The following is a 19,541-nucleotide window of genomic DNA, read 5'->3' as shown; positions in this document are numbered from 1 at the left end:
TATTTATTTTTTATCTAAAAGTTGTATTTTTCACTGTCAATATATATTCTTTTTTTTTTTAATAACAATAAAACTGCTGACAAAGACCGCTTTAAAAAATTATTTCTCAGTGTCCGGAAATGTCTCACACACACACTCAGTTGATGCCTCGTAAGAATATGCTCATGGCTCCTGTACTAATTAAAAGGAAATGCCTTTTCAAAATGTGCTGTACAAAAGCAGGTACACCATCTTGCATGATGATCTTGAGTCCTCGTTTGAGCCCTGTGCTGGGACTGCTTAAAAGAAGAAAGACTTCCAACAGACTGAGAGGTAGAGAGCTGCCCCCAGGCACAATTCCAAGATCAGATTTGCATTTCACATGTAACGGTTACACAGGGAGGATTTGGTGTCGGTACGCTCTGTCGGGATCCGTGCTTAAAGGGCAGTTTCTACCTGGGTCAACCGAGCAGAGGCAGGAGGATCGGGCTTCTCGAGGGGAATCCTCTGAGAATGTGCATCTGCGATCCTCTCAGTTCACAGGGCCTCCATCAGAGACAGCTCTTCCACAACGGAGGGGGGTGGTGCGTTATTGTGGAAGCCCACTACCTACAACAATCCTCTTCTGTGTCATCTCAAAAAATAGCATTAATAATTTTTTTTTAACTTTAGGGCTCCCTTTTCTAACACCCCCCCCCCCCCCCCCCCCCCCCCCCCCCCTCACCCCCTACGGTGGACACAGTTTTGGTTCTCTCCCAAACATCTGACAACCATTACATACAAATTTGTCAGCTAGAAAAAGACAAACAGAAAAGAGTTTTTTGTGGGGTTTTTCGTTGTTGTTTTTTTGCCTACACTCTCGACAGCGAGGCAGGTAAAGAGCACAATGTGGATCATTCACGTCCTTTTGTGTGTGGATTTGGGTGGGGGGAAGGTTTTAGTGTGATTTAAGTCTTTCATGATTTGGGGAGGGGCTGAGGCGTGCTCCTCTTCCTCTTACTTCTTGGTTGGCTGGCGGTATGGTGCCGTGGCACTCCCCCCTGAGGAGCTGCTGCTCCCATAGCCATTTGCTGCTGCTGCTGCATTTGGTGCTGCAAGAATTGCAACTGTTCAGTGCAAAAAGAAACATGGAAGAAGGACAAAAAAAATAGACTTCAGTATGTTACGACAAATAAGATAATGCAGAAAGAAATAATGATATTGACTTTAAGATTTATGTAAGCATCTCAAGCTCGTTTAACACATGTAAACTGGAATCCCTTGCTAAAACGTCGTCTAGCAGAGTGCCTTGTGTCGTACAACTGGCATGGGTTAGTGAAGCCTGATACATAGAACATACAAGAAGAGTGTGCGGAGAAACACAGGAGAGTGGTTAATGGGTTGCAGAGGGGAAGGAAGAGGAAGGAAGAGATAAGATTTGGGGCATGTCATGTTTTGGGGAGTGAGGCGGGATACAGTCAAGCAGCACCAGTGGCGTCTGGAAGACAAAAATTATTGGCTGTGATCCTGGCATAAAAACAAACAAACAAACATGCAGCTCAGCAAACCGTGCGTTGTGCTCAGAGTAAGCCAGCAACCTCAACTGGGCAAAAGAAAAAAAATCTTAACTCAGATTCATGCTTACAGTGGAACAACTTAATGTCTCTGTCGCAATGCCGTCGGCTACCTTTCAGCGGTCTGTTCCCAGTGACACAGTTTCAGAACCTGCTGCTAAATGGCTGTGCAAGAACATGCCTCCCACTCTGACACTTTGTTAGTTGTTGCCATTGGAAGTGCTGCGAGCTCTGGTGTGTGGGTTGCTGGAAGTACTGGGGCTACTGTGGTCTTTATCAAACAGCATAGTAACCAAACATACAACACAATATGGAGTGAATGGTGTTTATCTATAAAATGTATTTGAAAGAAGATTTTTATAAAAACTTTTTATTTTAGGAAAATAATACGGTTTATACTAAAACTATCTCCGTATTATATAAAGGTTATGGATGGAAGCTATTTTTAAAATCCATTAACGTGATAAAAATACTAAATCTATATGTCATAAAGCTAGTTTACCTAATTCCCTCACACTTTATGGTGCAGCACAACAGAAGCTTGCAAGATAAATAAAAACAAGGAGAGCTGGTGGAAGCAGGTGTGTCTAATCTCAACAGCTCTTATAAACTCTATATGTGTATATGGATGTTAATGTTGCCGTATTACTTGGATCTGTGGCTGGTGCTGCTGCTGAAGCCTTGGAGAAGGCAGCGGGGGCCCAGACCCGTCCAGCCCACAGCCCAACTGGGACAGCACTAAGGTGGAGGGGAAGGGGAGGAGGGAGACAGGGAGCCCCAGAGGGAAGGACATGATGGCGAGAGGGAAAGAAGCAGCAGAAGAAGGAATGGGGGGGGGGGGGAGTGTAAAGACAGGAAATGAACAAGTGAAAAAAGTAGAATATTTGCGAGGATTAGCGGGAGAGCAGGGGTGAGTTGTGGTTTCAGGAGTGCGTAAACACACACAGAGATGGAAGAGAGAGAAGCAAAAACAAATGTTGCAGGGAGGCCAAAGATAAATGACCGTGTGCGTTGAGTTTTAAAAAGCGCATTATGGAGAAATAGCGTGAATTGGGAGATTCAGGGAATTTAGCGAATAGGGCAAATTGAGAAGAGGGACAGGAGGACAGTGTAGGAGGAAAGACAGAAGGGTGGGGGCAAAAAAAAAAACCAATTAAAAAAGAAAAGAGAAAATGTGGCAGAGAAGAAGGGGAAGTTGAGTCTCTCCTGTCAGATGTTACATGTTCCACTGAGAGGAACAATGGCTAACTTCAACAAAATGGTCATGTTTAGTTACAGACTGAGAGTCCTAACGAACAGTAATTACAGTCATGAATACATTAGTACATCTTATCTTATTAGTACTAGTTAGTGTCACGGTGTCATTTTGTTTAGGAACAGGTTAATGAAGAGAAATGTTTTGCGTGTGTGTGTGTGCTTGTGCGGCTCATACCTGCTGCCTGTGGAGACATGAAGCCTCCCACTCCCAGATTTATGACAGCCGTTTGCTGGTTCCCTAAACTTTGATCTGACCCCTGGTCACTCTATGAAGAAAGTCAAAGACAACACAAGGCTGTCACACACAACTGCCACCAAAGCAGAACATGTGACAGTAAATCACACACATATATGTGGGGCAGGGATAGCTCAGTAGGTAAAGTGGTCGCCCCATGATCGGAAGGTCGGCGGTTCGAATCCACTTAACGGCTACCCTGAGGTACCCCTGAGCAAGGTACCGTCCCTACACACTGCTCCCTGGGCGCCTGCTTAGTGGGCTGCCTACTGCTTCACTGAGTGAATGGGTCAAATGCAGAGAAAAACAAGTAATTTCCCCATGGGGATCAATAAAGTATCCATTATTATTATTATTATATATTTAAAAAACTTAAAAGGGGCAAGCAGTAGTGATTTTGGTTCCATATCGTTAGGAAGTGAAATGTTTTGGCAGTGGTTACAGATTCTGTACATCACGGCCGCTAGACGCCATTCCCTGTTATTCCAATCAGATTTGTTCAAATTAATCTTTTTTAAGATGCAGAGTGTCTCAATAACTATTAAGAGGTGTAAATATTTCGCAACAACTCAAATCCAAGCAGGATTTATCAGGTTCAGTAGTTTCAAATTGTTGTTCTAAAGCCATTATTCATTCGCCTCTTTAGGACTACATTTCTTTTGTATTTGTGACTTTTTCCTAGTCAGTCTGGCATGCAGCCCAGTTACTCCATCACATTAGTTTAATTATAGCCCTTTTCCCATTGTACCTACTCAGCTCAACTCAACTTGGCCTTTTAGAGTTTTCCATTAGTTGGCAGTACCTGGTGTACTTTTGTAGTACCTACTCGCCAATCTGAAAATGTGGCATCAACAGACCACATACAACCGACTGGCCAATCAAGTCCACTGGCGAGTCCTTCCCAAAAATCAAACCCAACATTTTTACAACACAGCAACGAGGGAAATGCCAAAAACCCAGCGTAGTACACCATCATCTCGATATCCTCCATTGCTGTGTTGTGTCGCATTAAAATGACGCCATGGGACTTTTGGCTGTGTTGCTATAATGACGGAAAACCCATTGAGATGGCACTCAACTGTAATGGAAAATGAATGAAATTGAGTAGAGCTGCGTTTAATCTAAAATGGTGGCTTGGATTTTTGTGAAGGAGTCGCACTCATGACTCATTGAGTGATGCCACTGATTGGCCAATCGGTCGCATGAGATCTGTTGATGCCACATTTTCGGATCGACTCAGATCGCTTGGATCCCTGGGCTGAATAAGTACTAAAAAGTACATGGCAGGTACTGCCACCTAATGGAAAACCCTAAAAAAACCAAGTCGAGTCAACCCGAGTAGGTTCAAGTGGAAAAGAGGCAGTACAGCGCTCCCTTTAAAACCATGCTAGTTTTCTCAGTTCACAGGTATGAATAGTTTTTGTATTCTATATTTTTTTAATAGGTGTGCCTAAGCTAACTAACTAAATGATGCCAAGCTACACATCTGTGAAGATGGACACTAAACATGACCAAAATCAAACCTCTCATATTTATTAGAAGATAATTTCTAACATCCCTCTGTTGCTGTAATTTAATTAAGATGTGTTCTTCTATACTATGAAAATATGGTGTTTGAGTCTCACCGTCTCCCCCCCTTGCTGCTGAGGACTGGAGGTGGCTGACTGACTCTGCTGTGGGGAGAACTGAGACAGCTGCTGCTGCTGCAGAGAATTAAAGATGAGAGGACCAGTGGGGATCTGAAGATGTAAAATACACACACCAACGAACAAAAAGTGGTGGAATAAAACACAGGGAAATGAGGATGAAGGACAGAGGGAAGGCAGAGGGAAAGGAATGATGCACACATAACCAAAAAGGGAGGAAAAAGGAAATGGAGCGTTAACAAAGAGATCGGCACTGATCATTACTACTATCAGACTAACAGAGCTACAAAGGACTATAAAGGGAATGGCACAAGCAGTGATCCTCAAACAGGCTGTGTCTGCATTCAGATTACATCCTTTACTTCTTCTGCTGCTATTCCTCTAGCAAAAAAAACCTTTGCTAAGAGACTCTTAGCAGTTCAAGAGGTAAAGGGGGTAAAAATGTTATAAAGCTAAGTTGTTGTTCAGGCCAGGACATTGCATAACAAAAGATGCATGCCCCTTATTGCACTAAAGCACTTTCAAGGGTTTACACTACATTGCATATGCAATGAGGTGTGGGGAAATTTAAGCTGCTGATTTCACTATTTCAGGTGTGCCAACACAGATGAAGATCAGGACTAAGTCACTATGCCAAACAAATACCCAGTGCATGCTACTGAAAGTGTGTTAAGACTAAACTGTAGAGTCATACCTGGAGTAGGTTAAGAGGTCTCAACCCAGCATTGCTATTCAGGCCAAAAGGACTCCCTGGAAAACAAATCGGAGTTACCACGAAACAGCGAGACAATCAGGGCTTTATCTTATCTCTTCTAATGTCATTAGACCCAGTCTTTTTTTTTTTTTACTGGACAGCTACACTCTCTAGAACTGGATTTAATTAAAAAATAACTCTGTAAATGTAATGCAAAGGTAATAAAAAGGGGGGCATAACTATGGAATCTTACCCGCCTGTGCTGCAGACTGCATGGTAGGCATCAACCCTCCAGTTGGCAGGATTCCACTCAGGTTTAAGCCTGTGCCCAGCATGGGATTGGAGCCACTCATCAAAGCCTGAGGACTGCTACACAGACAGTACAAGATCATTATTAAAAGTGACAGTGATCAGCAGGTGCTATGTGGCATTCGAGACAGTTTAAAATTATTACCAGACTGAGCTGACCACGTTGATGAAATTGAGCCCTGCTGGATTGGCCATGACCTGTGACGATGTGGTTCCTGTGGTGATGGATGTACCCATGGTGGGCAGGGGAATGGTCATGACGGGCAGCGTCTGGCTTAAAGCTAGCGGCTGTTGGGTAAAAGGCGTGAGGAGGGCATTCTGTGACTGGTTCTGAACCAAGGGAGGGTCTGAAGGGGTAGGGGTCACTGAGAGAGGAGCGGAGAGGGCATCAGGGGGGTGAGGGGTCGAGCATGGCGTATTGGTAGGCGTTGGGGTAGATGGCTTGGGGGTTCCCGATCCTGAAAGGGGGAAAGAGGGCCAAAATAGTACAACACTTTAACAAGACACAGTACTTTTCAGTCAATTAAAATCCATTATTAAAACTAAATTTAAATTATGAGGCACTAGTTATACCAAAACCTGATCCCCCTTTTAATGTCAATTTGCGTGACATCTTAGTTAATCCTTTGATAATACTTCAGAGAATAGGGCTTGCAGTTGTCCAGTATTATGTGTATTTGCTAAGCTCCCAATATGTTACTGTTTTTCCATTTTTGTCAACATAATTTATGAGAATATGTTCAAAAACTCCAAATTGGGAAAATTCAGAAGCTTAAAGCAGATTTAAAACATTCCAGAATAACTAATCGGACTCCAGCACTCACTCTGATTGGATCCCATTGGGGAGAGGGAGGCAGGTGACAGCAGGCCCACCTGGCCCAGCTCCATTGAGTGCTTTCTGTTCAGAGACTGGCTTTTGGCTGGAGGGGGTGTAGGACACTTAAGTAGACCACTGGTGGTTTGTGAACTATATGGATTACCTGAAAAATAAAGACATAACATATTTATAATAGAGATGGCACGATACCACTTTTTTATGTCCGATACCGATACTGATATCATAAATTTGGATATCTGCCGATACCGATATAAATCAGATCTAGCGTATTTTATAATCAATAAAACGTTTTTTTAATATCTTGCTGCTTTTTGTGTAAGTTCGTACTCAAGTTTAAAAAACAAAACAAAACTAAATCTATTCTGTTATACCTGTATGCAAAAAATACACTGCACCCAAAATATTTCATAGTTCAGCAATACTGATGAATCTAATAAACTTAAACCTACACCATCCTCCCTATGCTGGTATTTTAAAGAGTAATTCGTGGAAATACTAAGCAACCTAACTAATAGGGTTGCCAACTCCCAGCAAAAAATATAAAAAAATAGGAAACCACCTCCACCTCATAATGCTTAATTGACATAATCGACTTTCATTTAATGCACGTGAAAAAAAAAAAAGAAAAGAAAAAGAAATGCACAGAAATCAATAATTTTTCTACAATAATTAAATAGATTCAACATCTTTCTTCAACAGAATTGCAGACTGCACAGATGGTACCTTCCCAAAGGAAAAATTACTGTAGCTTACTAGGTTATAAATTGGACATAATAGTTCCTATATACAATAATGGATTTCTGTACATTTCACATCAGATGAAAACATTGGTTGTAAGATTCAGATAATTATTTATTAAAAGTTAGACATAACAATTAGAAAGAAAACTATGTCTTTGTGCCCCCCCTTCCCTGTTAATGTCCTACCAGCCGTCAGCTACGTAGAAAAGGATCCTGGTGTACAAAGTAATATTAAATAAATTTTAACAACAGATTATCAAGCTTAAACGTGCTGCTGTTGTTTATCCGCTGGTTTCCTCTTTCTGGTGCAAAGTGGGCGATAAACTAACAAGAGAGACGGACTCGCGACTGAAAAGCCGATCAGCCGATCATTGATCAGTTTCATGATTGAAGTAGCAGCAGGAGAGGGAGGGGGAGAGAAGAGGCAGTCGCTCCATATATCGGTTGTTAAGCTTAACGTGGGAATGCTTTACAAACATTCAGAGATGAACTTACACACTTAGTTTACTTCTCTGGGACAGCTTTCTCAGAGATTAAATGCTGGTTTGGAAGCACGTAGCGAGTCTCCAAATGTTCAACCAGACCGCCGACAGGTCGCGCAGGCCACAGTTGCTCTATCACGTGATGTATACGGCTCCGACGTGCTAAGGTTATGAGCTCGGTTACGTTATGTCGCAGGTTTTGTGAGATGCTTTTGTGATATTGAATGGATCAGATTACATTTTGTATTTCTCTCCGATATCCGATCCAGTAATTTAGGTCAGTATCGGACCGATACGTAATATCGATCGGTCCATCTCTAATTTATAATACTCTTTTCCAAAAAGAATGCACTATTAGAGCAGATCTGGTTCCACCTTTGCTGAGAATGACCTTGAACAGACTCAGAAACATGTTTGCAGTGCACTTAATGCCTCTCTTATAATGCAACTTAATTATCCTAAAGAATCAAACTATCAGATTTGCCTGCAACCCTTTTTTCCCTTCAAAGTAGCACACAAATACGGGGTGTTTTTAGCCACTAATTAAGGATTTGTGTGACGTCAATGAACAATCGCACTAGAAGTAGAAGTTGTACCTGAGGAGCTGCTTCCTGATCCTGACGGCAGTTTGATGGGAGGGGGCCGGTGCTTCACCCCTTTTCCCAACAGAGAAGTCTGGACCAGTGGAGAAATACCATCACCCTGCGTGTGACAGTTAAACCTGTTTTTTAGCCGCACTGCATAACAAGAGTAACCCGAAAGTAATGTTCTCATCTGCACTAATTCCAAATCACCAAATATTGATTAGTTTGACACATCTGAATCTCCCAGGCAAAGAAGTATGAATCTTCATGTTTACCTCATCTTTGCTAGGGGAGGGAGGCCCCTGACCCATGTTGCCTGAGTTATGGGACACTTTGACCTGACACTTGACGTCTCTCTCATACACTCCTTTGTACTGAGTAAGAAATCTGTTAAAAAGACAAAAACCTTGCATCACACTTTCTAACACCAGATCCCTAAAAAGTCTGTATGAATGAATGAATTTCTGAAGAGCAGCCCACAATGTGACTTACCGGTCCGCATCGATCTTTGAACCTATGAGGAAACTGTGAATGACACACAAAAAACGATGAAGATTAATTTAATCAAAGCAGCATTTTAAATTCAGTTTAATATAACCAGTTTGTCTTAAAGGTGTCCTTACGGAGGATGTATGAGCTTTAGGTCTGGACTGTCGTCCTCTGCTTTTGATTCTTTAGCACAGTAGATCTTCCCGTACACAAGCGGGTCTCCCATTGACTGGAAAATAGAAACCTTGGTCCTCTGAGCTTGGCCCCCAACTTCACACTCAAATGTGTAGTCATCTACAACTTCCTGTGTAAGGAAAAAAAAAAAATAAGAGGACAAAAAAATCTAATGACAAGAACACCTTAAATGGATGTGTGCAGTGACATTATATTTTTGTGCAAAATTTAGCAACTAAGTATTGTAATCATACAGTCCGTATATTTAATGTATGGTAGAACTACCTGTAGCATCTTCAGTTCCAATGCTACAGTCACAATAGAAATTGTAGATACTGGGAGAATAGTATTGCTAACTTGGTTTATATAAATATTTTGACTTTATATAATATTAACACATTAAGACATATTGAGAAGAAGCAGAGGTTGAAGAGAGTTGGGAGTAAGCAGTCTTTAATGTGGATATTAAAAGACACATTCCCTGTATTGAGCTTCAATTCTTTAACCTTCAGGCGACCAGATGACCCCAACTTCAAATTTATATTTGCCATTATCATGTTTTTAATGGTAAAATGTTACATGCCACATGTTTAACAATCTACTTCTCCAACGTTTTTTCCCCATTTTTAAAACAGAAACTAACCGATTGTTGTAGCAAAGGATAATGGAAACTAATGTGGAGTCATAATTTATGACTTTATATTTTAGTGTAATTTGTTGGTAATTAAGCTTCTGAGTTTTTTGTTTGTTTGTTTTTTTACACAAAATATTTTAAATGCAACACACTTCAAATATGATGCATGTCTAGATTAAACAGAAGCATGGGGACAAAGGCTGAACAAGACCCTGATGAACAAGTATTGCCTAAACAAATGAAAAATTGATGTAAATTTACTTGTAGAATTTGTGTGTTTTTTTTTTTAATTTATTTTATTTTATCACATAAAAATGACTGAAAACCATCATTAATCATATCAGAAAATTTTAGCAGATTTGTGACGGACAAGGAAATAGTACAAGCAACTGGATGTATTTAAAAAACACAGCATAAAAAGGTGACAGTAACAACCTCAGCTCGGTCATTTTATTCGTCAGTCCCACAACATTAAAAGTGGGACAACCTCCTTGTGGATAGGGAAAAAAATCAGTGGTTATCTGTGGACTGCATAATTTTTTTAAATTTATTTTTGCCCTTGAAGACCAATTGCAAGTAGCTGCACCATAGTTATCTCAGTTTTTTAGAGACTGGTTGCCTCCCACCATGTATCCTGTGCAAACACTTTGCAATTGCAAAGGCTGCTTGGTGGGAGAGATGTCTCTAAACACCTGTGGTCTGACTCAGACTGACTGCTATCACTCTCAGACAAATTGGAAAAGATTAGTATATAACTGCCGCCTCATTTACAAATAGAAAAGAATTGGAATCAGTCTGTGCCAGTAAGCTCAACTTATCTGTGACATCTCTTTGCAATAGGAGACTCGGCTCAGCTGGTTAAGTAAATGCATAAAACCAAGTTGCAGAGCACCTTTATCACTTTCCAGTTAAGCTGCCATCCTGCAGAAACTGTGTCACTATTTGTGAAAGAACTACACTGTAGAGTGTGAGAATGTAAATGTTTGCTTTTCTTCCTTTAAAGAAATAATTACCATTTTAAACAAACACTCCTTGCTTATTTCTGACAGCAAACAGCCATTAATGATCTCAACAATGTAAGGTTATCTGCTGCAAAACTTACCTCAGCAGGCCAGATCACAGTTTTATGTTCAGAGCTTGCCAACTGCAAAGACCTCTCAACCACAGCGTACTTTTCCACCTAAATCAACATACATATAAAACTGTCTGTTACAGGATGCAAATTTCATTGCCAAGCAATCACTTGTGTGGTATTAAGTGTTTTTGTTTTTTTTATAAGTAGTGTTGGATCAAGTATTTAAGTGTGGGTTTTATAAAAGAGCCACTCACATCAATTTCCTTGGGCACAGTTAGTTGGCAGTTGTTCTGCTTCCACATGTCAACACACTGCAAGAGATGATAGTTGACAAGCCAGAACCACAGGAAGAAAAACAGGAGGTGTTAGAGAAAATCTGTGAGAATTAAGTGACGTGAGATTTTTGTCAACGATAGTTAACGGTAAAGAGGAACACACCAGAGTACTGACACACCAACTTGTTTTCACCTATTGTTCTAATGACTCCCTTTGGGTTTAGTCGATAATTTAGAAAGATGTAAATAGACAAAAAAAATGGGATCTGTGCTTTGGGACACAGTGAATAGACCCGAGATTTTACCATGGCTGTTATGCAAAGTAACATCATCTACAATTATATTGTCATAACAAACAGGCGAATGATTCTCATTTACGAAAACGTCTGCCAAATTTATGTGTCACGTTTTCATGTAAAACTGTAAATGATCACAAAAGTATCAGCTTTTAGAAACATTCAAAAACACAGAAAGTGTCAGTGAGATAGAAGCTCATCCAGCTCGTGAGCCATCACAATTCAGAAGTGATTGTGCAGAATTAAGGTTATAAGTTCTGTTGTCACTGATTGGCTGTGTAATCTAACGACGATTTAAATCCACTAAGAAATCAAAGAATCTTACAAATAGTCATATCCAGAATTATTAATTATTATTCTTTCACTAAAATCTGACAGATCAAGGAGGAGTAGCAATTCTTGTGAATTGTGGAGGGATGGAACAGACAGATACCTCACCGTTGAATAAACTTATAGGGCCATTGACTGGATGAGCTAAAAACAATTAATGCAGCAATCAAATTGAAACAAATTTTTGGCATTTATCTTAACTCTTCTGTACAAAAGGTCAGATATCCTTGAGCTATATCTTCCCAATGAAGCAGAAGATGCTCATATTGGTGCCACAGCAACTCTGTTATAAATACGGCTGTACCTCGAATTTCCAGGTCAGTGTTACTTTTTTTTTTTTTTTTTGCCTGTCCCATTTGGTTCTTTAGCCGTCAGAATTGTTGTCTGAAGACCAACAAGGATACCCAATGGATTTACTTTGCCAAATGGATCATCACGGCCTTGCCGTATTGGTCCATTTGATCAACCTTTGTTGTTATTATTTATTTTATTTTATTTTCAGTTGTTACAGACGGGGCAGACATGAAAGAAAGAAAGATGAAGGAAAAGAAAAACAGAAGGGAAGCGGGACAGTGAGAAAGGGTACTTAAAAAGAGAAAGAAGAGGAAAAAAAATCTCCTGGGTCACCTGTTGAGAGAAAAAGAAGAGAAAACAAGCAAAAAAAAAAAACAGCAACATCAATCTAGCTAAGTGTAAACAGCAGTAAATACTAAATGTTCAATGTTGTTGTGTAGCAAGCAGGACCGACAGCGCACAATGTGCTTGGAAATAGCAGCCAATAAAGGTGTAGTTTATATCCCTCCTCTGCACCCTGGTGACACACCCGCACCCCAAGGCCCTACTTGTGTGGGTGGGTGTGTTGGAACAGGAAGAGGGAGGCAGCCGGGGATGGGGAGGAAAAGAAGGGAGGAGCAAGATGCCCCTCCCTGGGGCCAGCTCCCCCGCTGACCCCAGTAGGCACCCCCGTCCTTCGGCACCCACCAAGGCAGGGGAGCCCAGGCCCATCCAGATTGGGGCCTACGGCAGCAGGACCGCCCAGCCCCACAGGACCCGGGGCAGCCCACCTGACCCCACCGCATAGGAAACTGTACCCACCCTAACATTCAATCATCTCCCAGACTGCACAAGACAATAGACACCCAGGTTAAGTTTATTCTCCACCTCTCCTATGACTCTCCCCCACCTGCAGAGTGGACAAGGATGGAACAAACTCCCTGTCAGTTGAAGAGCCCCCTAGTTAGGCCGATGCGCCAGAGGCCCCCTGCGCCAGGGCTAAGCCCCCATGCACCCACCCGCCCACAACCTCGGCCCCCAAGGCCCAGCCAGAGCCCTAGCACGGAGGCGAAGCACCCATGAACCCCAAGCCCCCACGCCTGCCCCGCATCCACTCAGGGGCAGCCAGGCTACCAGACCAGTAACCTACGTCCGCCAGCACAGACCCTCCCCCAGCCCTGCTGCACGCAGCCACAAGGAAAACACCTTGGTGCAGCTACTTGCAGAAAAGGTCAGTGTTACTTACTAAATGACATAGTTACAGCGGGAAACGCAGCATCAGAACTAACTGTGCTGTCTTTGAGAAGGGCTTTCTCAGAGTCAATCACGCGTAGCCTAGAGGCTACCAAAGCCTCCAGTGGATGTAAAATACTGCACCAACAGTGCTAACAAGACACATCATATTTCTCCCATATTAGGTTCTCTTCATTGGCTCCCTGTTAGAATTGAATGAATTGAATTTAAAATTCTTCTCCTAAAATACAAAATCTTGACCAATCAGGACCCATCATATCTTAAAGGCCTCTTAGTATCATGCTATCCCAAAAGCACACTTTGCTCTCAAACTGCTGGCTTACTTGTAGTTCCTAGAATTCCTTAAATTAGAACAGGAGACAGTGCCTTCAGCTATTAGGGCCCTCTGCTGTGAAACCAAATCCCAGTTTGGATTCAGGCCCTCACCTTCCACGTAACCTGATGTGTACCTCCCGAGAAATGCAACAACACTTGGGGCTGACGCAGCATGACTGGCGCGGATTATGGCATATGTCTAAGAGGGGATTGCAGTTACACTGCAAGTTACAATGTTACAACGTAGATTTCCTGCATGTAGATTTCATAGATTTCAGACTAATGCCTGAACTAAAGCACAATTCAGGCATTCGTCTGTGTTTAGTTTTATCTCCTTTTTCGCTCTCTTTGCTCCCTGACCCTGATTCTGCTGGAGGCTTCTTTAAATATTTCCTTCCAATTGTCCCAATTTCTTGATCATGAGGGGGATTGCCTCATTGTTGGGGTTTCCTCTTGAATACCGCAAGGTCTGTAACTTGTGATTTGAAGCGACATAAATAAACCTGAATTGAGGGGCATGGCATAAAAAAATGGATCACCTGCATCCATTATAATAACATGGACCCTCAGGTTTTACACAAACTTGTGGAGTACATACTGTTAATAAAGCCAAATGGAGGAGACAAAATACAAGGAGATACAAATATAATCTATAATAAAATAGTAGTAGTCCCAGTTCATACTTTTGGACCTTGATATATACTCTACAAACTGTGTGGATGTTTCCCACTTACGTTTCCGATCTTTGAGATCTTCAGGTCTATGACAGGCGCGGGTTTCCTCTCTTTTCTTCTCTGTAGGTAGTCGTAGAGTCGTAGCTGTGGTGGTATGGGAAGGTGGGACAGCTCCTGCTGCCTGTTCAGTGCAGCCCGAGAGTGCCTCTTGAAACACCTACAAAGCAAACAATTAACGCGTGTTAACAAAACCAAGGTCTTTGCTTCATTTATTGGCTTTTTTCCTTTATACAGTCACAGAGCTTGCACTTCCCTGCCTTCAATTTCACAAAATAAACATCCGTAAATGAGATCTTTATCCTGGCATAACCGATTTCACACTGAGCTGGCTTCAACCTAGATGAGCATGAGAGGGTATTCAATACCGTTTCATGGAGCGAGTGTTCATTTTCTGTTTGTTGTAAAGCAGGCGGTTAGCTGTGCAAGTAACAGAAATGGAGGGGTCCAGGCACAGAGGTTCAGCTGTAGCCAAAATCAACTGACTTTCCAACTGCAGTTTGTCATCCTAAAGCAAAGAGAAAGGACATGTTACAGAAAACACCTGAGCCTGGAAAATTCTGGGATGGAGCACCACACTAGTAACTCCAAATGCACTTTAAATGAAAACACACAACTACATGTTTCAGATAAAACATACTGAACAATACTTTACCTGTGTCCACTTGTGGTGGTCACTGGTCATGGCATGGACATCACAGATGAGAGTCTGCAGGGAAACAAAGTTGTTATGAATATAATGTAAGTCAGATTTATTGTGCTAAAGATCTAATGTGGTTTTCCACTCATGCCTCCTCATAATCTTATTCTGTCTTTACCTGCATGGTTGGCCGCAGTAGGATATGTCTGCTCTGATAGGTGGGAATCTTGGTATTACCAGACTGCCGGTAGTCTCTGACCTCTACTATTACACAGCCACAGTGGAAGATGTTCACCTGACACACAAAGCATGACCGAGAGGTGGTTACAAACACAGGGAGCTCATTAATCAAAATAGAAACCTTACATGGTTCTTAGCTCTTTATATAATTAAGCAGAAATGTGACACTTTTGCACCATCTTTTGTTTAAAATGATTGGATTTCAAAATGCACCACGCTTGCACACAACCTGTGATTTCTCCAACAAATCCACCAAAATAGGAGGCAACTCCTCAGCGTCGAGGTACTCCAGCAGTTCTCCTTCTTCATATGGCAGGCGAATGGTTTCAGAATCTAGAAAGTAACACAAACATGCAGGTGAGACAACTGCAGCACAAAGAGCCAAAAAACAAAACCCAACGGTCAATGTAATGATCTAACTTGACTTACCAGATCCATTTTTGCCCCTGAGCATTAAAGAATAGCCTTCATTCCCAGGGTACAGATTGACCACCAGACATGATACAGACTCCTGAGACACCAGCTTCTCCAGTAGATTCACATTCCTCCTCAAATTCTTCAGAGAGACAGCAAATGAAACACACAAAAGGCAAATTCTCCTCATTAGAAGCACAAACCTTATTAGTTATACCTGCTTAATGGCATTTAAAAAAAAAAAAATTTTCTTAAAAAAAAAGAAAAAAGATATTTCTCTTGTGGCGAGTGCTACAGAACCAAGGACTCCTCGAAGTGAAGCCTAAGATGCCGCCCCCCCCCCCCCCCCCCAAAAAAATGAAGAAACATGTATACAGATTAGCAGCAGTGTCTCTTTCCAAAGAAAAAGAAGAAAATCCACAAACCTTGTCATAAGCAACTTAACATAGGGTCTATTTTACCTTTCTTTCTTTCTTTCTTTCTTTCTTTCTTTCTTTCTTTCTTTCTTTCTTTCTTTCTTTCTTTCTTTCTTTTCCTTCAATGAAAAAGCAAGCATGCCACTAGGGAGGACGACTCCGTAAATGATTATATCCTGTCATGCTGTTACTGGCAATAATCTCTTATCACAGCTAGATATAGACTTCCTTCTTCAAAGTTATGTAGTGAATGTGGTTAGTTAGAGGGAAAGTAGTTCCTGCAAGAGGCTGCTGAACAACATTTTTTGTTGTTGTTTTTTGAACAATTGGTGGGGTTTAGGTTACGATTTATTTGAGAAAAGACATCTTAAAAATCTGACAACTCTCATCAAAACAATCGAAACAACAAAAGAAAAAGTATGTCAATCTATTCTTGAACAAATTGTCTCTCTAAGAGAATTTTTAGCCAACAATTTTCCTCCCCAGTGGCATGACAATTTTAAATAAAAAATACACAAATAAAATAAAAGGTACTTTGAAATGCTCCCTTATTCACAAGAGGTTGCCACAGCAGGTAGCATGTTGGATTTGGCAGATCTTTACGCTGGATGACCTTCCTTGCTCAGCCCTAAAGAAATCTGTGTCTACTCCCCAGATCAAACCAAGAATCTTTAACTTGTTTGGCAAATTTGTGAAGCAGTAATATACAGATCCATTAATTTATAAAAATGATAGAATGTGTATTCTCCAATGAACAAATACGAAAGCCAATTTAGATATTCCTGAGCTAATGTTTATAATACTTTAATAAACATGTACATGCTTATTCCTATATTATTTAAAGATAATAATGTGAGTTATGTCACGTTAATTCAGCAGGTTTCGCAGTAAACAAAAGCAGGAACCAACTGTAAGTTCTGGATCCACAAGTTACTGGGGTAAATAACTGTTACAAAATTGTTGTTTCTCTAACTTTACTACAGCTAAAACGTGTTTGTGCAGGTGATGGGAAACAAAGCGGTTTTGTGTCGCAAACAAAAAAAAATCCACTTTTTCCAAATCATTCCCCAAGCTTGGTTTTAAGTAAGGTTTTATTAGATCCAGTAATTACCAAGTAACAAGTGAGTCATGGTGCATAACACAAACCTTTAACTCTGGCTCTTTCTCACATTCCTCTATGTAGAGCTCATAGAGCTTCTGGTACAAACTCTTCCTCCCGCCAGATGAAATTCTTCGTTTGGCTGGTCGTTGTCGAGCACTTTCAACAATGTACTGAATAACAAATAACACACGCGTTATTAATGAATAATGGGGCAGGAAAGAACTTAATAACACGATGAATAAATTGTGCTTCATGTTTCTGAGTACATAGTTTAAATTTATTTCAGAGCAAAAAAACCAACAAAAAACAGTGGTTATATTACCTCCGCTCGATCCAATGCATATTCCAAAACTTGTTGCTTTGGGGGATAAAATTAAAGTGAAACAGATCAGCAACAGCTGGAAGTCACAGACCAATAGAGATCGGAATCTCACATGAAACACTACAGCAGGAGTCCTTTGTCTATGTAGAGATGAATGAACTGACAGAGATTAAACTTACCATTGTGGTCCACCGCCAGCTGCGAGCTGAGTGACGGTAGACGATGCTGTCCTTTCTGACCCACACTGTCACCTTCCTAAAGTGACCATTCACAGCCTGCACGGCAACACAACAGAGGACACGCAGGCAGCGTGAAGAGAAAACAAAAACACAGATTACTGGTACATTCATAGAGATGCACTCAGTGTGTTGCTGGCACGCTGGTAAGAGAGTGCTGATGCCAAATCATCCAGCTGACACTCAGCGATGCCACACACAAGCAGCTGCAAGGACTGAGGAGCCAAACTGTTCCATCTAAGTTCTTTTACCATTAGCTTATATTTTAAAATGCAATAACAAAGTAAACGTGACCACACGATGTGTCAGAGTTAATACAACAAAACGGCAAAGGTTAGTGAACTCTGGTGACTGTGAGCCCAGCCAAGAGAGAGCAGCTGAATAGCAAGAACTCGTTGATGCCTGACCGTTGGGCTAACATAGCCACCGTTAGCATGCTAGCCCGTTCCGAGTGGGCAAAGCTGTAAGTTACAAGCTACGCTGCCAGGCTCACGTCTTCCGAGACACAACCCGAACAAGCGACGACAGTCTAAACAAACAGAGTCGACTTGCCTTTTAGATTGCATAGCGGTCGACTGTAGCTCCGATGTAAGAAAACGAAATGAAATTGAAATATCGGTGTCTTCATTGAAAAAAAGTCGGAGCAGCAGCCATTTTCTTCCAGTGTGTCAACAACAGCTAAACTTCCGGTTTGAGCAGCTGTGGGCGGAGCCATACTGAGCGCCTACAAAGTTGCGCGTACTCTTGGACTTATAGGTATATTTATATATTTACAATAGGCTATAACTGTTCATAAATAGAGGCTGTCCCAAACTTTAAAGCAAGCACATAACTAGTTGCAGATGTAGACCTCTGGAGGTTTCAACTTTATTTACTTTCATTACTTCAAGCAGTTAATTTCATAAGTGAATAAGTTCATAAAAAAGCAAAAACATGTTGTAAATGCATCTACAGTTACATGTCTTATAATATTGTATATTTTTAAAGGTTTTTTTTTAAAACAAAAATGTTGCTAGGCTAAATTATACCTAATGTACTATGTCACCTTTATTACTAAGCTTAAATATGTTTTGTTGATCTTTTGTTTTTTTTTCTGTTTTTTTTTGTCAAGAAATAAAAAAAAACAAAACTAAAAAACAGCTCTTATGATAGTAAAGGTTGCTGACTCCCCTGAACCAGACACATTTGCTTTTTTTTTTTTTTTGCAAAATATATGATTAAATTAATCTGAAGATTATAGTTTACATCTTGATATGAAAGTGGTGGAAAAACAAATGTGTGCAACTGCTGATTAGCCAATGCTATCAATTTAAAGGATGTTAGTAAAATAGAATTCTTTAGAACTGCGGACTGAACACAAACATCCCCCCAAGGCAGCTCACTCTCTGGGCAGCATCTTCTTTTAAGGGAATTGTTTTATAATGTTTATATATTCGTTTTGTTTCCAATGTTATATTTAAAAATACTTTAAGAAGTTTGTAGTGCAGTAAAAACCTGATAAAGGTGGTATGACAGATGTTTACTTTTATTACCAAACATTATGTATTAGGTAATGGATAATATTAGGTACTAATTTTTAAATAACTGGACATAAACGACTTAAGCTTATGTAACTTGTTTATTTCTCAGCTCATTCTCTTTCTCTTGACAATACTTCAATACTTTATTTAGAGATATAACACAAAGAAGGAAAGGCAAAATGTGAAATGTAAAACTGAGGTCAGAAGTCAAATGTTACATGATATTTGGATGCAAACAATATTGTGATATTTACATCATTTCATACATGTTCCCAGTATAAACAGAGAAGGATAAAATAAATTTTATTCAATTCAATTTTATTTATACAGCGCCAAATCACAACAACAGTCACCTCAAGGCGATTGTAAGGTAGACCCTACAATAATACATACAGAGAAAACCCCAACAATCATATGACCCCCCCTATGAGCAAGCACTTTGATGACAGTGGGAAGGAAAAACTCCCTTTTAACAGGAAGAAACCTCC

At 40.7% G+C, this 19,541-nt stretch overlaps 1 protein-coding gene across 6 annotated transcripts; it reads right to left on the bottom strand.

Annotated features, from left to right (window-relative positions):
- Positions 1-2: 2 nt before the first annotated feature.
- On the bottom strand, positions 3-18,241 carry supt20h (SPT20 homolog, SAGA complex component). Of its 6 annotated transcripts, none has more exons than XM_085420739.1 (24): positions 18,086-18,241; positions 17,477-17,572; positions 17,298-17,333; positions 17,020-17,145; positions 15,473-15,599; positions 15,273-15,376; positions 14,982-15,098; positions 14,819-14,872; positions 14,532-14,671; positions 14,167-14,323; positions 10,944-11,000; positions 10,717-10,794; positions 8,941-9,110; positions 8,810-8,842; positions 8,593-8,704; positions 8,330-8,435; positions 6,498-6,653; positions 5,819-6,131; positions 5,618-5,733; positions 5,365-5,420; positions 4,650-4,763; positions 2,965-3,055; positions 2,182-2,270; positions 3-1,085 (listed from the first exon to the last, which is right to left on the bottom strand). In XM_085420739.1, the coding sequence occupies exons 2-24, from the start codon at positions 17,477-17,479 to the stop codon at positions 936-938; spliced, it is 2,505 nt and encodes an 834-aa protein (XP_085276865.1). In that variant the 5' UTR covers positions 17,480-17,572; positions 18,086-18,241; the 3' UTR covers positions 3-935. The 6 variants fall into 6 exon arrangements, with proteins under 6 accessions (XP_085276865.1, XP_085276867.1, XP_085276868.1 ...); XM_085420741.1 differs by having other exon boundaries at positions 3-1,070; XM_085420742.1 differs by having other exon boundaries at positions 4,650-4,727.
- Positions 18,242-19,541: the final 1,300 nt, after the last annotated feature.

Source organism: Rhamphochromis longiceps, linkage group LG10 (assembly GCF_057381845.1).
Source record: "Rhamphochromis longiceps isolate RC_006_pf linkage group LG10, R_longiceps_female_GT1.1, whole genome shotgun sequence".
Lineage (NCBI taxonomy): Eukaryota > Metazoa > Chordata > Actinopteri > Cichliformes > Cichlidae > Rhamphochromis > Rhamphochromis longiceps.
The sequence above is the reverse complement of the archived record's forward strand: the minus strand, read 5'-3'. Positions and strand labels throughout refer to the sequence as shown.